Genomic DNA, 27990 nt, shown 5'->3' on the forward strand with positions numbered 1-27990 from the left:
GCCATTCTCTCTTTTTTTTTTAAAGTGACTATTTCAATGTTTCTTTGTTGGCTTCAGCAAGGTAGTGTAGTGCACAACAATCTGTCCCTAACAAGGACAAAGTAGAGTATGTTGTATGATCTGCCTGTCGCTAAAGTCACAAGCCTCTGCTCAAATGGAAAAAAAAAAATCACTGAGTCATACTGACTCTTGACCTACCAATCTGGGTACAAAGGATAAAGGACAGAACTTCTGTACCATCAGCAAGATGGCAGAGGTTCAGAAGAATAAGCAGGGCTCTGCTCCCCCTGCCTCATCAGTTTCCATGTAGCTCATCCATGATAGCAGTGTTAATATTGTATTCTGATATTTATTTCTTCTATCTATCCCTCAAGAAGTGGCTCTCTTTTAAAAGTTTATATTTATTATTTTTTAATTAAAAGCAGCAGCAAGCATATATGTGAACTTATTTTTATCTTTACAGGAGAAAACTTGCCCAATTCTCAGAGGCTTCTATTTCAGACAAAAAATAATTGTTAATGGTATATAACATATCCAAAATTTTACACTGGAGCCAGATCCTAGTTTTAATCACAATGCCAAAGGCAGTACATGTTACTGAGTTTGCAGTTTCCTAGCTTTCTCTCATGCATTCATTTAGATAATACCTGTTCCCCACACACCTATGAATCAATTTTTGTGCATGAATCGGCTTCTAAGAACAGAAGCCTACAGCTATATTAATTTCAATGAATGCAATCAGCAGCACTACAACTTTATTACAATTTTAATTATATTTTTGTATTTTCAATCATGATTTTTATATATTTATTTTTATTTCATTCAGTGTTGTACGCCACTCAGTCACTTTTTGTGAGATGGGCAGCCATATAAATTTGATAGGTAGGTAGGTACATAAATAAAACTATACAAACACCTAGTATTGGTCCAGATCATTCATTTGTTTCAAATCAGAAGTAACAGAAAAAATCAGCTTTTCAAAAATGAAACTGCTCTCATTTTTGTAATTTTTTTTTAGTTGCCATGTAGCCTTGTCCATATTAACAGAACTGGTCTAAAAACCTTAATTCCCTCTGATCTTGTATTTCATAACATTTAGATTGACAGATCCAGTTGTTGCACATATATCTGCTTCTGTAGTGGACTGCATAGCCAGATAAGAATATGAACAGTGAAAAAGCACCATTTAGTTTATAATACTGGAAAGCCTTAAACAGAATGTTTTCCTTACAAAACAGGCAACCACTTCATCTCCTATCTTCAATATTGCTTCTCATCACATCAAGTCCAGCTATGCTGCCTCACTGTGGTAGGGTAAGGAGTGTTCCTGGGTCGAGTGAATAAAAAGCACTGGGAGTGTACATCAAGAGTACATATTTCCAACAGGATTACCCAAGGCGTGAAGGTCATCTAGCTGCCCAGCTACAGAAAACTACAGAGATTACTTTGAAATAGGAATGTGACACAACAAAACATGATCTAACTCCGGGAAGGGAAGAAATTTGAAGTGACAATGCCTTGATTTTCCTTGGTATAAGAGGGAAGGGAAAATGCAGGCTTTCAAGATTCTGTTACTATATCAAGAAAGCAGAGTTTCAATATTTCCAATAAGTGGAGTCCATTTCCTGATTGGCCTACTTGGAAAGCTGACACCAGCTAAAATAAGCAGGCATCTATATTAGGCTGCAGTGATATACGATGATGCTGGAAGTAGATGATCATTTTAGTGACAATGGCAAAGGCATAATTTCATACTTGCCAGAAGGCAATGATAAAACCACATGGACAGACAAGATAAAGCGATTGGCAATATAATGCTGGCTGACGAGCCTTTCAGGTCAGATGGCACTAAGTATGCTACTAAGGAAGAGCTGAGGATCTTTCAGGTGGAATAGTGTTTATGATGCGACTATATTAAAGCTTTCAGTATATCAAGTTGCTGATGTTGCCATGCAAACGAAAGAAAGAATATGTGAAATTGCAAAAACAGAAGTACAGAAGGAACTTGGAATGTGAGCAGCAGAAAGACAGGAAAGGTCAACACAGTGAAAGTTGAAATGAACTGACTACAATCTGACATCTTCGGCATCAGAGAATTGAAATGGACTAGAATAGGACACTAAGTCAGAAGATCATACTGCTTACTACTGTACTCAAAAGATAAAAAGCAAAGACGTAATGGCACTGCTTTCAAAGTTAGAAAAGATAAAGCAAAGACAGTACTTGGGTACACCGTAGTCAATGACCAAATCTATCAGCTAGATTTTTCAGATAACCAGTTGATGGGACAGCTGAGTAAGTTTATGCTCTAATCATAATGTAGAATAGGAAGCTGATGAGGTTTATGGTCAAGTTCAATCTGAAATTTACAGAACATGCAGGTAAGATGTGGAGACTTGAATGCCAATGTTGGAAATAGCAAGGAGAAAAATGTAGTTGGACTATATAGCTTAGGAAACAGAAATGAAACAGGAAAACAACTTATCAGTTTTTGTCAATCCAATGATGTCTTCATCACTAATAGAGTCTTCAAACGGCAAAAATGACACCTATATACATGGATATCACCAGATGGAACACAAAGAAATCAGATTGACAACATTATTGCTAAAAGGAGGTAGAACAACTCAGTTATAACAGCAAAGATTTTGCCAAGGGCTGACTGGAATGGACCATGTACTGCCCGTATGCAAGTTCTAAGTCAGGGTAAAGGTGAAGAACTAAGCCAACCAGTTTCTACAATACGATCTTGAGCTATTCCCACCATTTTCAAGAAACACATCAGGAATTAGAGAACCAGTTTGGTGTAGTGGTTAAAGGCATCAGGCTAGAAACCAGGAGATCATGAGTTCTGGTCCCCCTTTAGGCACAAAGCCAGCTGGGTGACTGGGCCAGTCACTCTCTCTCAGCCTAGAAAAGTAGCAATGGTAAACCACTTCCAAAAAACCTTGGCAAGAAAACTGCAGGGACTAGTCTAGGCAGTCACCAGGAGTCAAAGACTGACTTGAAGGCACAAAAAATAAAAATAAAAATAAAATAAAATAAAAGGCAGCCAAACAGGCTCCAAGAGAGGCAACTGCAGACCCACTGATGTCCACAGCTACAATTTTGCGTAAGCCTAGTTTAACATGATATCCAAACCAAATTGGATTATTTCCACTTAGAGGAACAAAACTGAAATGAAATTATAAAACTGCTATTCAGCCATGCTGGAGTTGTCCATAAGTCATCAGGTGTCCGGTTCATAAGAACAGCCACTGGACCCAAGTGGATAAGCTAATACTGGCACAAGATTAAGTCACTAGTCACATTCCGAGATGCTGTTCATATATCCATTTTGTTCGCAAGTCCAACAAGCATAAAAAACAAGTGCAGTTCATACCTTACACAAGGAGCAGCGATGTCATAGGTGCTTGCAGCGATGGCGTAGGCACTTGCGGAGATGGCACTGGCTCGTCCTCTGTAGTTGAAGCAGCACTTTCTTCCACCTTCCTGAAGCGGTCCAATGAACTTTGGGTGGTAGTCTTCCTCTTCTCCACATAAATGATGCTGTAGCACTGGATTGCATCATGGACAGCTGCAGACATCTTGGTGAAGCGCTCTATGTTAGGTCCTGCATCTAAGTGATAGTGCTTTCTCAATTAAGCTGAACCTCTGTGCCATCAACCGCTTCAGTGATTTGATCCTCTTCTTTTTGTTTTCGCTGCTCTTCCAACTCCATGAGGTCTTCATTGGAAAGGTCCTCTATCTGTGCACCTAGTAGCTAATGAAAGTCCCCTCCTCCAGGTTGAGCTGAAGCTCCTTGCTGAGGGCAACCAAGTTGCTGATAACAGCCTGCAACTCCCTTTCTGCCACTTCAAGCCTGTGAGAGTCATGAATGAACTGAGGGCACAGACGTTTCCACACCCTGTTCATATTTGCAGGGCTAACCTCACACCAGGCTGCATCAATGTTCTTGATGGCCTTGTAGATGTTGTAGGACTTCCAAAACTGGCACAAAGTCATCTGGGAGTCCACTTCGGTTGCTTGGACTGCCTGCCTAAATATGCACCAAAGACAGTATTTTTTGAAGGTTGCTATCACTCCCTGGCCCATGGGCTGCAGGAGAGAGGAGGTGTTGGGAGACAGATATACAACCTTCATGTAGATGACCAGGGGCATTATCCAATATCAGCAGAATCTTGAACTCAATGTTTTTCGCGTGGCAGTATCTGTCCATCTCCAGGATGAAATGGTGGAAAAACCAATTTTCAGAGATGAGAAGGGCAACCCAAGCTTTCTCATTAGCCTTCCACACAATAGGAAATTAGCTTTTTGAGATGTTCTTGAGAGCTCATGGGTTCTCAGAGTGGTAGACTAGCAGTTGTTTTAGGCTCAGGTCACCAGAAGCATTGCCATCTAGCAGCACAGTTAGCCTATCCTTCACAGCTTTGAAGCTCGGCATGGTCTTCTCTTTCTTGCTGATGTACGTTCTGCCCGGCATTTTTTTCCAATAAAGCCCTGTTTCATCCACATTGAATATTTGCTGAGGCAAATAACCATCTTCCTTAGGGGTTCTGGGAACTCCTTGGCTGCAGCCTTGTCTGCACTTGCTGCCTCACCACTGACTTTCACTTTATAAAGGTTCATACAAGCCTTAAAGTGGTGGAACCACCTATGGCTTGCAGCGAACACCTCTTCAGTAGCACCTTCACCAGCCTTTTTTCTTAAGTCATGGAATAAGCTCTTAGCTTTCTCTGGATCACCATTAGGCTAAGCGGCACATGCCGCTGATGCTGGTCTTCAATCCACATGCAGAGCAACACCTCCATCTCTTCCATCACTTTTCCTCTCCTCTTGCTTAATATCGGGGATTGCATAGGCACTGGATTTTTGATGTGTTCCGTGATCTTGCCTTTGTTTTTAATGATCATTCCAATTATGAAACGATTCATGCCATAGGATCGTGCCATGTTTGCCATCTTCTCCCCCCCCCCTATTTTCTTTAATATCTCCATCTTTGTGAGCATCGTAATGGATTGCTGCTTCTTTGTGCTACCCCCTCCCCATCAGCACTCTTGTGCTTAATTGCAGACATTTTCAGTTTGCAATTTGCAGTTGCCACACACCAAACACAACCGACCATGTGAAAAGTCAGGACTGGAAGTTGGAACTGGAAGTTGGGAGATGGCGGGAAAGGTTTAGTTTGCGGTGCACCTTCTTCCTGACTTCCAGCCTGATGTCCAGTTCTGACTTCCGGGTCCATCTTGTTCATATGGGCGGAAGTTCGCAACTTGAAAGTTTGTATCTAGGGGACTGTCTGTACGCCAGAATTCTGAAGAAATGAGGCTTATTTTATAAATAAGACAATTCTAAACAGAAAATCCATTATAAATTTCTCACAACTTAATATACTTTATGAATATCTATAAATGAGTAATTGTGAATGGAGTTTTAAAAGGTTTTTAAAAATAAACGAAATTTCAAGAACATCTTTTATTAGCATGTACATGTTGTAAGGGATTAGCATGAAACCAGCCATTTGCTCTATTCTCTGACTTGATATTTTATATACTGAACTTCATATCTATATGTGAATCACTTAGGTCAAATGTCCATGCAATCTGCACTGACATCTTTTATCCCAAAGGAGATTGTATATGCAAATCCAGCTTAACTTTTGTTTGGTAAGACAAAGGCTTATGTTTTAATACACAGATGTAGTCCCATGGAATGACCAGGGATAATCTTGATCCAAATAGCCATGGAATCTATTTCAGATAAAAGGGTTAAAGAAAAAAAGTGTTTCGCCCTGTTCTATGCACACTGAGGTTACCTCTGCTGTAAAAAAGGAAATGCAATTTGAAGCAATAGAAAGTTAACACACTAGGTTAAATACCATTACATCCAGCCACATTTTAATATATTATTAATACAATCCAATTCCCACCCTCAGATTAACAACATAAACTAGATTTTGGAATTATATAAAGGATCTGCCAATGTAGGTAACATGAATAGTTCAAGTCTTATCACAGAGCTGAATAAGACTTTTTTAAAGTGATATGTACTGCACAATTCTGCTGCAAATACAGTCTGCTAGTAAAATTGGTTTAAGTAAGCTGCAAATTCAAGAGCAGTGTAGTACTCTCTCCAAGTATCTGTTTCTTTTAAAACAGGAGCAAGAGTTACATAGAGAAAAAAATATGTTCTGTAGCTTAATCACCAGAGAAATCCATATAAATCTCAAAGGAGCTGTAAGTACGCACTCTCTAACTTTATTAAAAGCATGCACAAACTTCCTGCCCCACCAAAATTGAACGCAGCTAATGAGATATCCACCACTTGGCTAGCCAAACTTCAGAATCTTATCTTCCATTCAAAAGAAACAAAATGATGAAGGCATTAACCAGTATTTTTCACTGTGCTTCTTCCAGGCAAAAGCAGCATACAACTCTTTTTGTATATCATAATAATCTTGGTTTAACAAACAAATCATGGTTGATAATGAAATGGCCTTGCTTCATAATTTTGTAGGCATAAGAAGCAAGTATACAGGGCTAAATAACTTTTAGTGGGCTTGTGGTATCTGTTATGTCACATATCTGGTTGATAGGTATACATGTATGTACATGCATAGAAAAGAGTTTAACAATCATCTGGCTAATATAAAACAAGTACTCTTATGCAAATATGTCATTTTATAAGTTTAAAGTCATTTTATAAGTTTAAAAACAGCTATAACTTAAAGAGAATTTAGATAGGTCAAATCTCAAAATATATTAATTTTGAAAGAATGGGATTACAAATAGTAATCTTTCTTGTCAACAACTCTTATACTATAGGAAAAGGGAGAAGGAAAACTCTCAAAGTTGGAAACACTGCAACAGAAATCAAGCTGGCACTGAGGAAAAGTAGCTCATGGCATGCATGTCATGGGTCAAAGAGCTGGTCAAACAGAGGTCCTTCAATTCCATTCTGTACTGCTAGCCTTGAACAGTATTTGAAAATAGCAAACAGCACAGTATTGTAGAAAAAGCATTTCAACACAGTGTTATTAAAGATGGCACATACTTTAACAGTGACAGTAGGTGTTAATCTTTTTTCTCTCAGTAGTAAACTAAGCAAGATCTACAATCCAACTGGATCTACAATCCAAATGAAGTTCTCTAAGCAAACTGAAAAGTTGGTTCTGCAATTTTGTAGCCCACAAATGCAACAGATAGCTGAAACTTGTTGAAGATTTTATTTAATCAATTTCCTATTCTCATTTGATTTACTTTATTCTACCTATCATTTCTGACATGCCTTCTTTATGAATACTTTATTACAAAATTAGAATATGAAATATAACTTTTTATCACAAAACTAGATGATATATAAAATTAAACTATAGTTTTGTTTTACCAAAACTTCAAATCATACATCTCTCCTTCTAGTACAAGTGCACAGAGATCTAATCTTGGTTTGCTATTTTAGCCAAATGTCTCATATACTGTGGTTCATGTTAAATATTGCTTAAGAAAATACATATATTTCAAAATATGGCTTCTGTTTTTTTAATCCAAGGTATAATTAAAATGATTGCCTTAAAAAAGGAAATGAGAATGTAAAAATTCTTCTTTAACTATAGGCAATAACCTGAACAATCAATGGTCCTGAAAATAAAAAATGTAAAACTGGTAAAATCACAAACAGCGGTTTAAAGTTATATTCTATAAAAAACTTGGGCCAGATGACAAAATATGATATATCTGTTGCTCACAGATCACAAGAGACATCAAACGTACATAACTAAGCTAATATAGATACAATAAACATCAGAGACCTTAAAAATCTTAACTAGCACACAGAAAATAGAGAATAACCTCAGCACAATAACTAGACAGTTACTTATGTTTATCTAAGTAACAATTCTTTGAATCAGAAGTTCCTTTCTAATTCAATTTTACACAGAATCACAAAAACTCCTACTCCACAAAAAAGCTAAAGCTTTAATCTTCCTAGGAGGGGGTAAAATGGGACTTGACTGCATATGACAAAATTCAGGTCACTTCACAATCAATGCTGACAGAACCTCAGACATGGACTGTCCTTTAGGCTGTCTGGCTATGAAATCACTGAGGGTGTGGAAGGCTTGACTGCCTATTCACTATGGAAGTGCTTCCATGAAGGCCCAGTTGAGAACACTGTCAGCTCATCAGGCTATCTAGAAGTAACCTGGAAAGTTAAGGGGAGACTGGAATGGAGGGTTTTTCTTAAATTTATTTTATAATTTGATACAAATTCATCAAATTCACATTTCCCAAATGGATACAGCAACCAAAAAAAAGCTGTTCTTTGTTCATATTTAAAATTTTGCCATACAGTGTCAAATAATTGCATTTAGGAGAAAATACAGATAATAAATATGTTATATTAGCAGAAATATGCATGATGCTATACATGTTTGGTGCTTCTTTAAAAAAAATTAGAACTAACCAGTACAGAAATGGGATATAAAAAATAAATATTGCAAACTGAGAGAAAGTAAAATTGACAAATTTGTCCATTCTTAAAGATGGACAAATGACTGGATTATTTCAGAGTTTGATCCTTAGACTGTGCTATTTAACAGATGGATGGGAAAATAAAAGGGGGAAGGGATTTTTACAGTAAAGGATATAATATTTAGCAAATAAAGTTATGTCAGCCTTTTTCAACCTTTCCCTCTCCAAATTGTTTTTGCATTACAAATCCTATCATCAGTGAGCACAGTTGGAGAAAAGAAATAGAGCTAAGAGATGAAGAAAGGCAGAGTTTGAGATGCCATAGGAAGGAAGCCAGCATTACAGAACTAGGTAAAATAAGAAGGAGATTTGGAAACTGTCTTATACTTTGTCCCAGTTGTCAACAAATAGATTACTCAAATCTTCCATCTATTCTTCTATACATCTACCTATCACTGGAACGAAGTCAACAGTAGCTGGAAAGTATTTTGAAGGAATATTATCTTAAATTGAGAAACATCTTCATAAACTAAGTGCGGAAACTGCATGGGGTAACAGATTTAGCGATGGAGGAAACTAAAAATAATACTGAAAAACATCAGAACACCAAAAATGGTGCAGCCTTCCACCAGCTTACCAAGTGAACGTGCAATATTCCCAGAAGAGTTCTGGAAGTCTAATTTTGCTCTTAAAATGCACTCTTAAAATACTGAGTGTTCTGGCAGAGCAAGATACGTTTTTCCCCCTCTTCTTTTTTGTCCCAAGCTATTTGGCCAGCGGATTTGTAAAAGTCTGCTTACGTTTGTGACAGGTCTCTGCTACATACACTCAACTGCTGCAGGTGGTCTGTTCTAACTCCTTTTTCATTAATTATCTACTGAGGTCCCTGAAAAGGGCTGCATACCAGGACCTACTATTATTATAAAATCATGATGGATACTTGCTTCTTTGTGCAGAGGGGGGCAAAAGAATGCAAACCTCTCCTTGAAAGATAATACAGGGCGCAGAAACTGGATAGGACAACCTTTTCTAACCTAACACCCATCAGATATCTGCACTTTAATAGCCAATATCCCCAGTTACCAAAGTCAAAGGTTGAAGACTGGTAAAATAGTGCAACAGAAGAAATTAACTGAATTTTTGTTATTAAGCACTGTAGCAAACATTGAAAAACAAGCGGGCCTCTTCTTTTATAATAACAGTTGTTAAAAGTGTGAAAACTGCACTACCTGAAAAACTTTTAACAGTAGAGTTTTAAAGAATCTTTTAGTGAAGGATACTTTTACAGTACTCATATTTGGTATCCACTTTTAAGTTACTGAAACAATGTAAACAGGTTAACTATTAAAACAAAGGGCTCTGTAGACAGTGATTCTGAATATGGTGTTTAAAAGTTTGCATCTCAAATTAGGCCAGGTAGGTGGAAGCACCTAGCCAATTTGGCTTATGTCCACTAACTCACTAACACTCTCTCTCTCTTGCTTTTAAAATAACAGAAAAAGAAAAAAAGGGGAACAAAAATGCATATATTATCAATTAAAAATACATAACAAGTGGTTAAACAAGTAATAAGTGAAAAGAATACAACAGGAAATAATAATATAAAGTATATGTTGTTACAATGATAAACAGTTACCATTCTATATATAATTTTATAATACAAACATTATGCAAGACTCATCTCCATAAACTAAGCAGGGCCAGACCTGGTTAGTACTTGGATGGGAGCCACCAGAAAAGCCTGGGGCTATAGACTAGACTGAAAAGTTTTTTTAAATGCAGAAAGCAAGCTTCGTTTTCAAGATATCTACATTGGCTTAATATCCATAAAGTAAACTACGAATCAATCTAATTTTTAAAGGCATTTTTGAAGTACTTGGTTCTATACAAATTTTGAGTGTTGTCTTTTTTGGTACTGTATAATGTTGCTTTTTATTTTCAGTATTTTCTTGATGTATTGTTAAAATAAAATTGTTATAGGATAATCATGCAATATTCATTGTTGCAAAGGAAGGAACAGTCCTTTCCTCCTGAATTTCCACATAACCTGGAGAAAATGCTCCACTCAAACATGGAAATGTCTCCTGTTGTTTATAGGTAATACCACTGTGCTTCCACCACAGAAAACTGAGTTTACTATGGAATGCTATTCTTATTAGCTTCAGATCCTAGTATAATAATACTAATTTAGACACCAATAAAGACACTTCTGGGTTTTACTTGCATTCTGACACATATTAACATAAGAAAACAAGATTGTTGCAAGTCAGTAGCAGAAATTCAAAATTCCAGATGTTCCACTCACTAATGATAAGCCAAATGATTGGAACATCCATATTCAAAAAGGCGGAATAATAAAACCACCAATTTACAAATATATATTTATAGGGTGGGATACTAAACCATATTGACAACTGTACGATTCCCAAGACAGACGAACTGAAACTACTGACACATGTGCACAGTCTGAAGTTACAAACCATACATTGTGGCCTTGTATATGAAATGAAGTATTACCATCCAATCTGGGTAACAATTGGATGTTGTTTGCGGGCCGCAAAAATAATGATCCTGTTTAAAAAATTGGGCTGATTTTCTCTGTACATATGATATGCTTTTCTTGATACATACGTCCACACATGCACGCACACATATATATGTATATGGGGAGGTGAGGGGTTGTTCTTTCTAGTTATTTACTTTTTTCACTTTTCTCTTTTAAATATTAAAACAATAAAAAAAAATTAAAAATCAATTTGGAATAACTGTGTCCCAAAGTGTAATTTTTAACACAGCAGAACTTGAACATTATTTAATATATGACAGGAGAGCAATCATATTAACTATGTTTAATTTTAATTCAATGTAAATTGTAATTTAATTTAATATTTGTCTTGATCAAATAATTCCATCCATATGGAATCCATATATTACTATATGGAATTTGTATCCTACATGCCACCCAAAGGCCCAGAACAACTGTTACCATGGAAATGTTGTTTATCACTACTATCAAAATCAGACCTGTGCCACTCCAATTCTGAAAGAATCAGATTTTGATATACAGTGGGGCAAAAAAGTATTTAGTCAGCCAACAATTGTTCAAGTTTTCCCACTTAAAAAGATGAGAGAGGCCTGTAATTTTCATCATCTATGAAAATTCACCTCAACTATGAGAGACAAAATGGGGAAAAAAATCCAGAAAATCACATTGTCTGATTGTTAAAGAATTTATTTGCAAATCATGGTGGACAATAAGTATTTGGTCAATATCAAAAGTTCATCTCAATACTTTGTTATATATCCTTTGTTGGCAATGACAGAGGTCAAACGTTTTCTGTAAGTCTTCACAAGGTTTTCACACACTGTTGCTGGTATTTTGGCCCATTCCTCCATGCAGATCTCCTCTAGAGCAGTGATGTTTTGGGGCTGTTGCTGGGCAACACGGACTTTCAACTCCCTCCAAAGGTTTTCCATGGTGTTGAGATCTGGAGACTGGCTAAGCCACTCCAGGACCTTGAAATGCTTCTTACGAAGCCACTCCTTCGTTGCCCGGGCGGTGTGTTTGGGATCATTGTCATGCTGAAAGACCCAGCCACGTTTCATCTTCAATGCCCTTGCTGATGGAAGGAGGTGTTCACTCAAAATCTCACGATACATGGCCCCATTCATTCTTTCCTTTACACGGATCAGTCCTCCTGGTCCCTTTGCAGAAAAGCAGCCCCAAAGCATGATGTTTCCACCCCCATGCTTCACAGTAGGTACAGTGTTCTTTGGATGCAACTCAGCATTCTCTCTCCTCCAAACATAAGTTGAGTTTAGACCAAAATGTTCTACTTTGGTTTCATCTGACCATATGACATTCTCCCAGTCCTCTTCTGGATCATCCAAATGCTCTCTAGCAAACTTCAGACGGGCCCAGACATGTACTGGCTTAAGCAGGGGGACACATCTGGCACTGCAGGATTTGAGTCCCTGGTGGCATAGTGTGTTACTGATGGTAGCCTTTGTTACTTTGGTCCCAGCTCTCTGCAGGTCATTCACTAGGTCCCCCCGTGTGGTTCTGGGATTTTTGCTCACCGTTCCTGTGATCGTTTTGACCCCACGGGGTGAGATCTTGCATGGAGCCCCAGATCGAGGGAGATTATCAGTGGTCTTGTATGTCTTCCATTTTCTAATTATTGCTCCCACAGTTGATTTCCTCACACCAAGCTCCTTGCCTATTGCAGATTCAGTCTTCCCAGCCTGGTGCAGGTCTACAATTTTGTTTCTGGTGTCCTTCAACAGCTCTTTGGCCTTGGCCATAGTGGAGTTGGAGTGTGACTGTTTGAGGTTGTGGACAGGTGTCTTTTATACTGATAACAAGGTCAAACAGGTGCCATTACTACAGGTAACAAGTGGAGGAGAGAGGAGCCTCTTAAAGAAGTAGTTACAGGTCTGTGAGAGCCAGACATCTTGCTTGTTTGTAGGTGACCAAAGACTTATTTTCCACCATGATTTGCAAATAAATTCTTTAAAAATCAGACAATGTGATTTTCTGGATTTTTTTCCCCATTTTGTCTCTCATAGTTGAGGTATACCTATGATGAAAATTACAGGCCTCTCTCATCTTTTTAAGTGGGAGAACGTGCACAATTGGTGGCTGACTAAATACTTTTTTGCCCCACTGTATGTCTGACCCAGACTAAAACTTTCCCCACTTCTTAATCTCTTCTTTTTATGATTCACTACCTATTCAGTTTCAATGGATCCTTGATTTTAGTGAAATACCCTACATTTGAATCTTCCAACTGATAAACAATACAGACGCCAAAGTTCACAAGGTTCCAAAAGATGAAATTGGGAAAAATATTATTGAGGAAAACAGGAGAGGAAACCTAGAGAGTCAGAGTATCTCAAAAGAAGAATGGCAGGTTAACAAGCTAAGTGGTACAAAGAACACATCAAAATTATACATAGGGACAATAGATGTGAAGTCCTGTTTTTTAAAGCAAAATTTCATTTCAAAATGAAAGTAAAACCAAAATAATCCCAATACAGAGCCACACACTTTCTAAAGGTCCATCCAAATGGAAACTTGTTATCAATGCACACACAAATGAACCAGTCAGCAGAACCAATTTGTATTCTATACTTTATTTATTTATTTATACATTCGATTTATTCTCCGCCCATCTCCCCCCAATGGGGAACTCTGGGCTGCTCACAAAGCATATATATAAACCTAAGAGTGACAAATCTTACAATTAGTGCTATATCTATTATGCTATGTGACCAACAGGGGTCGCTAGGGGGGTCATCCGGGCTTTTTCCTCCTCCATAGATCTTTCTCGCCGCTCGCATCGCTCGTGCCAGTTGCATTCGGAGTTCGGCCAGCACCGGTATTTTGCTCCCCCGCGCAGCCCTGCCGGTTCCTCCCATCTAAACGGGAGTCTCCATTTATCTACTCAGAGATGGAATAGCTTTCGAACTGCTGGGTGGGCAGGAGCTAGGACAAGGGACAGGAGCTCACCCCGTCCCGCGGAGCTGGGCCGAACTGCTGGAGTGCCGACCATTTCTGACCGGCAAACTCCAGCATCATTAAGCCCTGTGCCACCGTGTCCCATTTTACTCTTCAGCTCTTACCCCAGAGAAGAACTGGTATCCTTTAATGATTAATTGCTATTTTTTACATTTACTTAATTAGCTTACATGATTTATATACCATCCCAATCATTACATTCTAGCAGGCTCATATATTTAAAGAACCTTAAGACTATTGAAAAAAAAATGAATAAGCATAAACTCATCTAGTAGTGCATGGCAACAGCATTCCTAAAAATGTTCTGAAAACCCAGCAAAAGAGAAGTGCTTTCATTTCCCTCCTAAATGTCCATGGGGGGGGGGGCTATCTTTACATCAGGGAGCAAGGTATTCCATGAGACTGGGACAGTTAGAGAGAAGGCCTGCCTCCTAGCCCCTGCCCATTCCACTTCATAGGGGGTGGGGGTACTGAACATGTCTTCATCACAAACGTACAGGATGGGCAGATTCTGTTTAGAGCAGGTGGTCCTGAAGAATTGCTATAATTTTAGAAATGTTCTGGGAGTAACACTAATAGCTCTCTACACTAGAAAATATTGTGTTGAGTATTCACCATCAGGAAAACTTCTACTAAATTAATTTTAGATTAGATGTATTGTAAGGATAAGATGTCTTGTGATTTTTATTGCTGACTTGTTGAGCAATTTGAATTGGAAGATATTAATGCAGAGTCTTGTGCATGTTTATCCAGTATTAAACTATATTGTATATTATAGTTTAGCCATTGTGCATGTATATTATGCATTATAGCATTAGCCATATTAGCCATAATATTCATAATATCTATTCACTTGAAGGGTAAAAATGTATACACAAAGTATAGTAGTGCTCAAAAGTTTGTGAATGTTTTGAATTTTTAATATTTCTGTATAAATATGACCTGAAACATGATCTGTTCTCCACACAAGTCCTAAACGAGATGAAGAGAACCCAATTAAACAAGAGTCAAAAACATTAAACTTGTTTATTTATTGAGGAAAATGATCCAAAGCTATATATTTGCATGTGGCAAAAGTACGTGAACCTCTGCTTTCAGTAACTGGGACAGCAATAATTGCAATTAAACATTTCCGACAACTGTTGACGAGACTTGCACATTGGCTTGGATGAATCTTAGTCTGTTCGTCCTAACAGAGCAGCTTCAGCTAAGATTTACTGATGGGCTTCCTCTGCCTGCTTCAATCCTTCCACAACCTTTCTCTAGGATCAAGGTAAGGACTTTGACTTGGCCATTCCAAAACATTACCTTTCTTCTGCTTTAACCATTCTTTGTACAACATGTGTGTTTTGGGTCATTGCATTCCTGCATGACTCACTTTCTCTTGAGCATAAGTTTACGGACAGACACCCTAACATTTTCCTGTAGAATTTGCTGGTACAAATCAGAATTCATAGTTCCATCAATGATGGCAAACCATCATGGCCCAGAGGCAGCAAACCAGGTCCAAACTGTGATACTGCCACCATCAAGTTTCACAGATGGGATAAGGGTCTTCTGCTGAAATGCAGTGTTTGCCTTTTGTCAAACCAGAAAGTTCTATTTTGGTCTCATCCATCCAAGGAACATTCTTCCAATAGTCTTCTGACTTATCCAGATTGTCTTCAGCAAACTGGAGATCAGTGATTCTCAACCTTTTTGAAGCTGCTGCCCTCCTAAAGAGCGGAAAATTTTTCAATGCCACCCTTTGTGAAAATCCGGTAATTTAGGGTATGGGGGGGGGGTGTTACTGAATTATAAAAGGCAAAAATTTTAAGTAATTTTTTTCAGTAGACTTACACACCAAATTTGTTCGATTTAACTCGATACTTTTGCCCTGGAAGGTAATTGCATTCCTTTTATTAAAATTAAAATGACTAATGCAAAAAAAAAAAAACTTAAAATGCTCTTTTATGTAAATACATTTCAAAATGCTGTAAATACGTTTAATTTTTTGATGCTTGTTTTTAATTTTTTTAAAAAATTTTGCAAATGCTTTTTTAATGTTTAAAAATTCTTTATTCTTAATTAGATAATTTAAAAAACAGCAAAAAAATACGCTAAAAGAGTAATATCAATGAAATATGCCTGACTATGTCAGCGGGATGGTTTTGCTTGATGGTTCAGAGTCAGTTTCTGAACGTTCGGTTCAATATTGTTAGAGAGATGAAGGCGCAAGTCCCCTCTTTCCACGATTTGGAGTCGACTTCTCTTTTTTGTAATTAGATCAGTCACAGCACTGAATCCTCTCTCGACAAGGTAGGAGGAAGGGAAGGCAATTAAAATGTTTTTGATGATAGTCCACAGTCCTGGGTAGAGGCGATTGATGTTACTTTGAAGCCAAAATTCTGTGAGACGATGACCATTCTGGAAGCTGGCTTTCAAAGTTTCATTAGTTTCTCAAAATTAATAATTCACGACCACAATAAAGAACTAATAAGCGCACTTACCTAGCCGACTGGCCAAATAAACAATGAAAGTAAATCGAAACTGAGGGGAAAAAACAGAAATGAAGCGAACGAAAAGCAACTCAAGAAACATGGGTCAAATCAAACATTCATATTGAAAGGACGCTCAATGCACGCATTGCGATTAATCGCGCGGGAAGACAGCTGATGCACGCGCTGCGATTAATCACGTGGGAAAACAGCTGATGCATGCACTGTGCTGATTGGGATCGGAGAAGAATCGTAGTGTCGAGTTCTTCAAGGTCAGCCTACCTAGAATACAAATTCGTCTCACCATTCTTAGGAGTGCGTGAGGGCAGGTGTCGCGTAAGTTCGTTTTATTGCTGGTAGAAATGGTGTAAACAGGATAATCTATTTAATAAATGTTTTGGGGAGTTTTAAAATTAAGTTCAAATGCCAAAACATGCTCATCGCCCCTCTACCGCCCAAAACATGCCCACTGCCCCCCTACCGCCCAAAACAAGTTCACCGCCCCTCAGCATCCTCCCACTGCCCCCTGGGGGCGTTACCGCCCCCGTTGAGAACCAATGCTGTAGATGGTCAGCAGTGTTCTTTTTGGAGAGTAGTGGCTTTCTCCTTGCAAACCTGCCACACACACCATTGTTATTCAGTGTTCTCTTGATGGTGGTCTCATGAACACTGACATTCACCAATGTGACAGAGGCTAAGATGTTACCCTGGGGTTCTCTGAGACTTCCCCAAGTATTACATGCGTTGCTCTTGGTGTGATCTTGGCTTTGGAAACTTTGAAGGGTTCACAAACTTTTAAGCACCACTGCTTATATTAACGACCTACTGCACTAGAAACTCCAATTTTCAGCATGGTTAAATTCTTATACTGGAGACATTTTCTGAACATTAATTTAAAGCAAAACATACCCTGAACCTGTTCATATTTTATATGATTTTTTAGACATAGTATGGTAATTATTCTTAATTTGACAAGTAAAGTATAAAGCAACCTTGTGAGACTTTCTGAAAATGGCATAACAAAATGATTGCCACAGTGGATATGGCCAATTACGAAACATTCATCCAAAATGTATTCAGTGACATTACGCTCTAATATCTCCTCACAAGGATTCTTGGTATTACCTCAGTTCACTTTTTTTTTTGGCTTGTTTCCCCAGGGTGTTTTCCCTGGGCCCATGAATATAAATACTGTGCTTTAATTTGCAGCATGCCCACTTCCCAAGATAAATATACATAAAATATTGGTTGCCAACCCCTGGTCTAAATAAAGGAGTAGAAGCTTGTTAATGCCAGAGTGCTCTGCTGTTTTCTTTTTCTTTTTTCCCAACCAACCTCCACACTCTGTACCATGTCCTTACAGTGAGCAGAGCAATGATGAAACACAGTACAATCAAACATGGAGGAAAAATAAATAAACTTGCACTGTTCAATGTTCATATACTACCTATTAATCCTCCTGAAATTAGTTTGGAATTGTTTCTCTTGCCCAGGCAATTCCCCAAATCCTTCATGCAGTTACACAAGAGTTGAAGGCATTTTAAGTTGAATTCCACTATTCACATGATGCCATTCCTATATTCTATCCTACTTTCTTTAGCCCTTTCCTGTAGTTCATCAAAAATATTATTTGGAATGCAGTCATTATTGGACCATGCATCTTTCCAGACTCATCTTGGAATTTATAACCTTTTGACATTTCACTGTGCTTTGAAACTCTTTGAGAAACAGCAACTAATCCAATATCATTCTTTCAGTCTTCTTCCAGGAATTCACAAGATACAGTGAGCCCTTCCATGTTAGATTTATTTAGTTATTTATTTATTTAACTTCTGCAGATTCAAGAGGAAAAAAAGTGGAAATGCTTTTCCTTTTACTTCATACTTGGACCTCACAGACAAATGGTAATGTGAAATTCAGTGACAATATAGAAATTTCTGGTAACACTAGGAACCACACATTATTGGTGGGCAGCATATAAGGCATACAGGCTTCCCACCCGTTGTCTAAATGCTCTTGAAAGTTTTTCTTAAAATGCCAGGAATGCAAATGACTGAAGGCATTTATACCAACTTTCATAAGAATGTTTCAAATATCACAGCTCTGCCTGTTTCTAATCAATAGAGGTTTAAAGAATGCCAAACTGTTTTATGCAGTCTTTTTCCCCTAAACAAAGTTTTCATTTTCCTTTCACTAAAATTTATCCCTCAACAGAAAAAGCTGGGAACTATGCAATATACTGTACAGAATTATGAGCCTGAAAAAAGCACACATGAATTTGTGATACATACTGCATGAATGGTTCACAATGTATCAAAAGCACACATTTTGCACGAGAACTGTTTAGAGAACAGCATTTTCCTTAAAACTACAGCACATACTGACAGCACTTGAAACATCTCTGTATTTCCTGAAATATGCAATATTATTGTGACAATTGCAGTAGGCTCCAAAGTTTCTAAATTGCATTGCACGGAAGTCCACAATAATCAAATCAAGATATATATTCAAGCAATGGCAATGCTCCTAAACGTTATGAATTCCTATATCTGCCCGTAATCAATCCAATGATCCCGCACCCCAGTAAAAAAAACCAAAGCCAGTTGACTAAGTAGAGAAAAACTGACCCTAAACACTCCTGGCATATTAATCTGTGCTTCTTTGCAACTATGATCCAGCTTAATGAGCGTTGTATAGGAAAACACCTTCAAGCACTGTGTTTATGTCTGGAATATGTTAAGTCATATATTCTTGAATTTTAAAATTATTTTCATTTCACAAATCTATAGTTGAGTAAATAAGCATAATATGAAAAAATATGAAATAGCATTTCTAAGAAACAGTCTGAAACTAGTAAAAGATAAGGAACAGTGATGAAAAATGCATTTTTATTACAAAATATACAAATGAATTCTACACTTTTTCAACTCTTCTTCAATTTTATGAAAACAGAGTTGAAAAAGTCTAACTCAGGTAGAACATTTTAGTGAAATTTGCATACTCGAGTTACAGAGTTACTTTATTTATTTTACATACAAGGGGGAGTCAAGATGTATGGAAGTGTTCTGACTTTGACAGCAATCAGCACTAATGTGGCTCTCTGAATTCAATTAAATCCTAAGGGTCATCAGAAAGGAACATTTCCAAGGAGTCTTTTTCATATTGGAAAACTGTAGTAGCCAAGTACGCTATGAGTGATGGAGAGATGTGAGAAGAAAATGAACACTCTCCATTGCCTAGCAACAATAAAGTAAGTCAAGAACATCATTAAAAAATTCTAAAGAAACGTGAAAACACTGAGAATGGGAAACAGATGTCTATTTTACAGAGAAAGGAAATATTCAAAAAATCTGTAGATGGTTTATGGCATATAACTACTTTATACATATACAAAATGGAGTATGCTTCTACAGAAGCTTCTTCCCACACATAATTATCTATTGCCTCTAGAGGTATCACAGATCTCTATGGATTTATATAGTTATTACATCCAGACCAATCAACATTATTACTTATTATATATTCTCCCTAGAGTACCTAAAATGGAACAGAATCTTTTCACATGAAATTGCCAATTATAATACATAAGTTATGCATTCAATTATTCTCTCTCATACAGAAACGAAATAATCCAATATAATAATTTGATATACAAAGAACATAATTTCCTCATCCTATCTTCACTTTATTTGAAAAAAACAGGGCAAAGATATTCTGAAGTATACAAACAAGAATATACAGAAAGGCCTAGTATCACCAATTATTTTTAAAATCAACCTCAAATTTTAAAAAGAAACAGGTATTGTTATATTATATGCTGTGAATGTTCCAAGTTATGGATATTTTATTAACACTTTAGAAATTGCTACGCATTCACCTTTTCCCATTCATCGATGGGGAAATGCTGAAAATACAGGGCATTTACTAAAAGTTCACGGAGGTTCTTGGATTTGGCCTGCTATAAGCAAATGCAAGCATACTGGTTATAAAATCAAGGACAGTCAGATGCAACAAAGAAAAGAAGCTAGCTAATTAAAGGGGAAAAAAACTGATTATCATTCTTGGCATATTGGGATTCTGATTCAAATATGTAGATTCATTAATCGGCGAACATACACATATTGGTTGATTGAAAACTTAAGGCAACCTACAACTAAGTGCGGGTTCCCTAATAAAATCTTCCTCTTTCTTGGGAAGAAGAAAAAGTGCAAGGAACAATGAATTGTTGTAGGCATGACTCAACCATTTTCAAGAGCATGGTACAAGTATTTTTTTCCAATATTAGTAAGGAGACTAAAATAACTACAAATAATGAAACCAGCATTCAGTTTTAAATTTTTAAAAATTCATAAAAGTTTCTGCATTTTAAAAAATATTTACATGAATATCCTGAAATGTAGTATCCATATTTTATCTATAAAGATCCATCTCCAATGTTAAGAGGGGTGGTACTTTAACAGAGAATGAACAATAATGTCAATGTTATTTTTATAACAGGAAGAATGGCATTATTTATATTAATTATTCTGTAAGTATGTCTCTCTAACTAAGACTGCATTTCTAAATAAAATTCATTTAGGATTAAACAGATTGGCATTGATCTGCATTTAGAAATATTGCTCCCTGGAAAATATTGCTTTGTTGAGAAAATACATTTCTCAGAGAATTGAATAAAAGCACAAGATCAAAGATTTTAAAGATAATTATGAATGCTATTATAAAACAAACACTATAAATGTTAGAGTTACATTTTCTAGTTAAAAAAGCAATGTTCATTAAATTATTCAAAATAATCAATTTTACTGATACTGTAAGGAATGCTGCAAAATGAGTTCGGTGGGGATATGCCATAGCTACACAGTAGATCTGGAGAACTTCCTGACTAAAATGCAGTCATTGCCAGTCAGAACTGATAACAGAAGATTAGCTGGACCAATGGTCTGACTCTGTAGAAAGTAGACTTAACTTACCTCTGCTCTTGTGGATCTTCTTCCACCTCCTCCTCTGATTCAGCCTAGTAAGCAAAGAGAATACCATGAAAGCTTTTCAGCAACAAACATGCATTTCCTATATATACTTTTATTTCAGCAATGCCAGTATTGTAACTGCTCAGTAACATTTCATGTTAATTAGGCTTCCACACTACAATATGTTTTAACCAGCTTCCTTCCTTTTGCATACCAATATTTGAAAAACACTACTAGCAAAATTTAAACATTTTGAAGTAAATTCAAATCTTCAGATATGTAATACAAGAGCATTGCAACAAAATAAATAAATAAATAAATAAATAAATAAAAACTAAACAAAAAAGGTGGACAACAGCCAGCCTATAAGCAGCATTTAATAGCTGCATGAAGATGGGAAAGTCCCAGAAATCATAATTTCATGTAAGACATGACAAATGGCATTTCTTTTCTATAAAGTAGACCTGGGAAAGCAGTATCTCCAAATCCCAAAGTGAGTAGCTCACTTATTCACTGCTATTATCCTTGTGTATTCCACTGACTTTCAAATAATACTGAAACATCTCATCTCCCTTCTGAGAAGTATCAATAGACTTTGCTTAAGGCACAGATTTCTAAAAGGTTTTCCATTTGAGATTTTTTTTTTTTTTTGGTTCATCCCTAATAAGGAAATAGCAAGATATGTAATAGTACTGTATTTCTGACTACAGAATGTAACTTCCTCCTCTTCCCGCATTCATTCATATATGCCATATCCTTAATATAGACACAGAAAATTAAAATTCAATTTTTCTTCCTTTCTAAATTACAAAATGCATCCAGCTCTTATGGCTTCATAGTACACACGTAAGTGCATGTAAAACACACACAGAACACAAGCGTCTTTTCTTTTTATGGCATATATCCTTGTCCACAGATATGGGGACCAATAACCTAAAACATCCTAGAACACTACTTGCTCACTTGAATACAAACTACCTTCATATACTATTAATTGAATACTTTCTACCTGGAAACCTAAAGCAAAACACTTTTTAAGCTTGTAAGCTGTGCTTCTGACATCTGATCCATAAATATAACAAATAATGAGTGCCTTCTAAATATGTTAGGTCTACAACTCCCAGAATTAACAACAACCAGGAAGTTGACATCTTTTTTTAAGGTGCAACCACCAGAATTCTAAGTGAGCAAGTTGTGGAAGGCCCTACTATATCATCTAAAGCCAAATAGGACTTAGTCACACAAGAAGCAGAGTCAAAATACAAATGAAAGGCTATTTCATCATCTTTTCTATTCAATTAGTGATTAATGTTATCAGATTTTATTATCCCTTGAAACAAAATAGAAGACAGGACTCAAATCAGCTAGCATCCTCTGCATTAATTTCTTCATGTCCCTGACCCAGCATTCATATTTAGACAGACATAGCTGCATTTTTAAACTTGGTCTTTAGGGTTAATTGATTTTTTTCCCCAAATATCAGGTTTCATTACAACAAGGTAATCACTTTTGAATCAGTCCTCACAAATACTTTAGAACAAGTGTGTAATTCAGGTAAAGCACCAATGAGAATGTTCTAAAAAATGGGACAAGATTCCTTTTTCAGAATACATTTTCAGCCTCTTTATTTTATTTAATCTATGCACAGAAGTTCCACAAAATTAAGAAGAAATACCATTCAAGACAGAGTAACAAATGCACCCACAAAAGACTTTAAAATATCCACTGGAGAATCAGTCTCATTTTAGTTCTGTTCCTACATAGGAATTTAGACAGCCATGAGCACATAGAAGATTAGCCACAATATCATAATGGATATGTTATTTATAAATCATCACAGGCATAAAAATTGTCACTTGTATAATTTGCCCTAGCAACTAAGGATTATCTATAAGTGACCAGTTGAGGAAACTTTAATGCAGTTGGTTCTAGAAATCAACAGAATGTAACAATTGACTACATTAGCATAATGCAGGAAAATGCCATTAAGATTTTATTAGCAAAGCAGTTTTTGAACTGTTGTACTTCATGTACATAATAATAATAATAATAATTATAGTACTTCATGTAATAATCTTCATCACTTTCACTTTATGTTTTATATCTATTCCTGAAGAATACTGGAAAAAGACTATTGAGAAAGACTATTCTCTTCATGAGCATTTCAAAGTTACTCAACAATGTTTGAGATTCCACCAGTTCCTAAAATAACATTAGAGTCTGAGTACTTCATAATCGAGAATTTAAAATGAAACTTTAATTCACTTTCTAGCTAACGTATTGACATCAAAATTACATACAGATTACACAAAATACTACAGGCCATACAATATGAACCTAAAACTGAATTTCCTCTTTAAAAAGGCATTTAGGAAGTATCCAAATATGGATGAATACAGTCCTGCTGTTTGGAATCCACTTCAAGCTATCACACAGCAGCCAAAGGAAGAAACTATTAATCTTTATTCTAAATTCACTTCTGCTTTTTAGAACTGAAGACTGTGGGTATACTGAAACCAATCTATTTTCATACTAATGTCTGAAAAATGTATATATGAATAGGAAGTCATATTACTAAAACTTTTTCTCTGAGAAAAAAATGTAAGAAAAGTATACCCTTTACAGAAAAAAAGAAAATATTTTTGTTATGGTTAAAGTAACATGTTCTTCCAAAAAAAAAAAAAAAAGTTTGTTATCTTTCCACTCAAGTTTCACAGTCAACTTCTTCATTTTGATATCTGTCAGAGTTGTTTGACAACCATTCCCATATTGCCAAAAGCACTATTTTATTGCCTAGGAATTATGATAGTAGCAACATAACTGTAAGGCAACAGATATAGGAAGATGCTCACAGAATGTTTCCAACTGCACAAAATTGAAATTCAGCTTTTCTCAAAAGTCATTTACTTCGTAAAGATAATCATTGCTTCATATTAAGCTAATGCAGCAATGAGGGCTGCTTTATCTTACTACACATGGCAAAAACAAAGGTCCACCTTGCATGCAACATGCATTATTGCCCATAAAGGAAAAAGGTAGAAAAAGAGCATTGGGAAACAAAAGATCAATAGATTTATTAATAATATGTAATTAACTGATGGCATCATGCAATAATTTGGAACAATCTTTATTTATATGCAACATGAAAATATAGTACACATACATCTAATTCAGATGATGTAAACTATGTTAAATACACTACAGTGACAAGCTTTTAGCTACTATGCTGTCCTTTTCTTTTCTGCACACAAACATATTGAACAAACAGCAGTTCAGCATACAACTTGTTAACATACCACATTACAGTAATTTATTTTAGCCAAAGTTTGTTAATAATCCAGAAAAACCAACAATCTTAATTTTACTTAATGTTGACATCCTCCTTTGCTTTTCCAAATATAACTCAGTAGCTAATAATGCCATAAATTCAAAAATAAATATAAATAAAATGTAGTAACAACAATCATGGCACTCTTCAAGTTAATCAAAGCTTGGGGGTTTACAACTAGCTAAACATAAAAGCAAATAATTTTTGTTACACCACCTTCAATTTAGATGAATAAATACTTCATCAATTAAAAGCTAAACCCACAAAACTAAACATACTGAGTTTTCAAGTACCTGGGACCTTCCTCTTCCAGACAAGATCATCACAGGGGATTCACCTTTCATAAGACTAAAGAACACAAGCACTAGGATACTAATCCACACAACTCTACATAAAGAGTCACTTCTGCATGGTAAGAAATGGTCTCAGCTTGCACATATTTTACTTCTATCATAGATATAAGTCCAAAGAGGAGAGGTTGTTTTATCTAGGCAGTTGATGGAGCTATAAGGGTGTACAAATGATCACCGTGGAACTAAGAAGCTGACATTTCCTCAAGTAAGTTATTTCCATACCAGGCCTGCTGGTATTCATTCTGGAAGCCATGGGAAATATCCTATAGAGAAGTTTTTCCCAATCTCGAGGCCTTAAGCTATATTGCCATACCAGGCCCTCATCTACCATATCAACTCCTGCACCAGCTGGTGACGATATAAGTTGTACCTTTACACATCTGGGCAGCACCAGGCTCCCAGATGTGTAAAGCTCCTTTAAGCTCTTTTCAGCTCACTGGGATTATACCTAAATTAGTAGACACGATTACAGAAAATCATACTGGCCATCAATATTGCACTGTTTATGAATGTGTGAAATTACAGACTATGAAAAAAAATGCAAACTGATAGCTAGCTAGAGAAAATATATCTGTAATTATTAAAAATGATATGAAAAGCATCCTACCTTCCAATTAAGAATGTTTTAAAAAGTTTGCATCTTAAATACTTAAGATTAATAAATTGAGTCTCTTCACAATGATACTTAATTTTTTTTCTAAAATATTGCTTATACTGGGATCAAACATATGCATTCACAATTCAGTAAATGTTAAGTGGCTATATTCCCTCACTTTATTAGGGATATTGGGGGGGCAGGGGAAGTCAACGTATTACATTGTAAGCATAAAAAGAATCATATTTATAAACATATCCTGACACAATGCTCCTCTTAAAGAAGAGGACTTTATTTTAAACACATCTTGCAAGTTCATAAGATCTGCTCACAGCAGCCTTCCCTTACAGAAGCAATACTGCAGTCATATGTCAATCAGATTTGTCCTACAAATATCAGGTGCAACTAGACTTCAAAATCTTGCAGCAGCAGCATCACAGTCCTTTCTGGTATATAATCTTCATATTTTAGTCCAGAATTACAGCAAAATGCAGCCTGCAATGCTGCTGATATCCGGTTAAGGTGACGTGCATGAGCTGCTTGCCAGCCACGGCCACCACCATCTCTAAATCTGAGGCCACCATGACTTGCAGAACAGTGTGGAGGAAAACACTGCAAAGGTCCTGAAACTGTGTTTTTCCAGAGACAATAATCCCCTCTAAGTGCAAAAATGATTTTATTCCATAGTTGCCACCTCATCTCCCTTCTGCTATTTTCTCCTCCCCAGTTCTTTCTTACCTTAGCAGGCATCAGGAGCTCCCCTTCTTCTGCTTGCCACAACTCCACCACATTGGGAATAGGATCAATCGCTAGATGGGGGGGGGGGGGGAGAAACCTCAGTCAGTGTCAAATCACGACTTCCAACCAGGTCAAGGGACCACTGTGGAGACCTGGATCTTAATATATTTAGAGAAAGGCGGATTTCTATGCTCCAGGACTGGGCCTTTTAGAGCGGCCCAGACATGCGGTCAGGCTTTGTTTTGTTCGGCTCGAGGCTAAGAGGCGCTCCCATATTGAACGCCGCTGCAGACACCACACGCGAAGGGAAGGAAAGGGCGAAGAGGCCAACTCGGCTTGCGAAAGGCGTGCGTTTGGGCTGTTACTCTTTGAAAGAGCAGGCCAAGGTGTAAATATCTCAACAGGACCAAGTCCGAACAACCCGCCCCTCCTTCTATCCGGCGGCGGGGCAGGCCGGGGCAGGCAGAAAGGAAAGCCCGGGCGACGGGTGGCGTCGTTTTTCTCAGCCACGCGAACCGCAGCAGCGGCGGCGATGGCAGCAGCGCGTTATCCGAGCAGGGCGGGAAAGGGGGGGGGCGGTGGCAAGTCGTGAAAGCAGCGACCACGCGTCCAGGGTGCAAACGCCTTCGCCCGTTCGGCTCCCCCACACGATCTGCCACACGTTCACGCAAACGAGCCTCAGGGAGCTTTGAGCGAGTGGTCTTTTTTTTAAGCTTTAAGCAACGAGGCAGCAAAGGGAACTCGCTCACAGCTCTTTATTCCCTTTCTCGGCGATTGGGAGCCCTGAAGAAAGCAGCAGCCAGAGCCGTTGCTGCACAAAGGGAGGCGGAGAAAGGGGCGAGGGGGAACAGCCTCACTCGGGCGGGTTACCTCAACTTTCGCCCTTGCCAGACCCGCTCCTCTTCCAGGCGACCCCCACCAGCCCCACCTCCACGTCCCGCTAGAGATCGATGCTCCTCCTTGACTATTCCGCTGGGCTCTTTACCTTGCCCCTGCGCTCCTCCCAGACGAAAGCCAGGCAAGAGGACCTGAAAGACGCCGAGCAGGAGGTTCATGGCCGTGGCGACGCGGCAGTAGCTGTTCGGAGACGGGTAGCGCAGCCCCGCCATGCTGCTGAGGCGGCTGCTTTCCTGTCTGCCCGAGCTGGCTGGCGGAGCTACAGCTGTGGCGGCGGCGGCGGCGGCGGCAGCATTGGCCACCTCCTCCTCCTCCCCTTCCCCCGCTCCGCGCGCGTGTGCGGCAGAGATAGGGAAGGCTGCGCGGCACAGGGCGGTGGAGCCTTCAGTGAGAATCAGCTCTCCCCTCCTCGCTGGGCTCCGCCCGGAGGCGGTGGCTCGGCTGCTGTTACCGCCGCCCAGAGCACATGGAAGGCCGGCCGAGCAGACACAGAAGGGGAAGGACGGGCCTCGCTAGCGGGAAGGCCCGAGTCTCGCTTTTCGCTCCCTTGTTCAGGCCGTCAAAGCTGTTTTCTCAAAGGTGGGGCTGTCTGCCAGTCGTTCTGAGCTGCAGCGTAAGCGCTTCGCCCTCGGTTCTGCGTCAGGCA

At 37.9% G+C, this 27990-nt stretch overlaps 1 protein-coding gene across 11 annotated transcripts in view; it reads right to left on the reverse strand.

Moving 5' to 3' along the window:
- Positions 1-27717, reverse strand: part of TMEM131L (transmembrane 131 like) — a 77093-nt gene extending 49376 nt beyond the window's left edge. For 5 of the 11 annotated variants that reach the window (XM_025165027.2, XM_015887641.3, XM_025165031.2 and 2 more), the window contains exons 1-3: positions 27433-27711; positions 26448-26518; positions 21437-21480 (exon numbers count right to left, since the gene is read on the reverse strand). In XM_025165027.2, coding sequence (XP_025020795.1) covers positions 21437-21480; positions 26448-26518; positions 27433-27556 — 239 coding nt within the window. In that variant the 5' untranslated portion in view covers positions 27557-27711. Of the gene's footprint in view, positions 1-21436; positions 21481-26447; positions 26519-27432 lie in introns of all 11 variants that reach the window. The other 6 variants (XM_088132732.1, XM_025165030.2, XM_025165029.2 and 3 more) reach the window with 3 other exon arrangements.
- Between the last annotated feature and the right edge of the window lie 273 nt (positions 27718-27990).

This window comes from Python bivittatus, unplaced genomic scaffold, assembly GCF_059951505.1.
Source record: "Python bivittatus isolate LINGU-HERP-01145 unplaced genomic scaffold, Pbiv_v1 ctg000070_np1212, whole genome shotgun sequence".
Lineage (NCBI taxonomy): Eukaryota > Metazoa > Chordata > Lepidosauria > Squamata > Pythonidae > Python > Python bivittatus.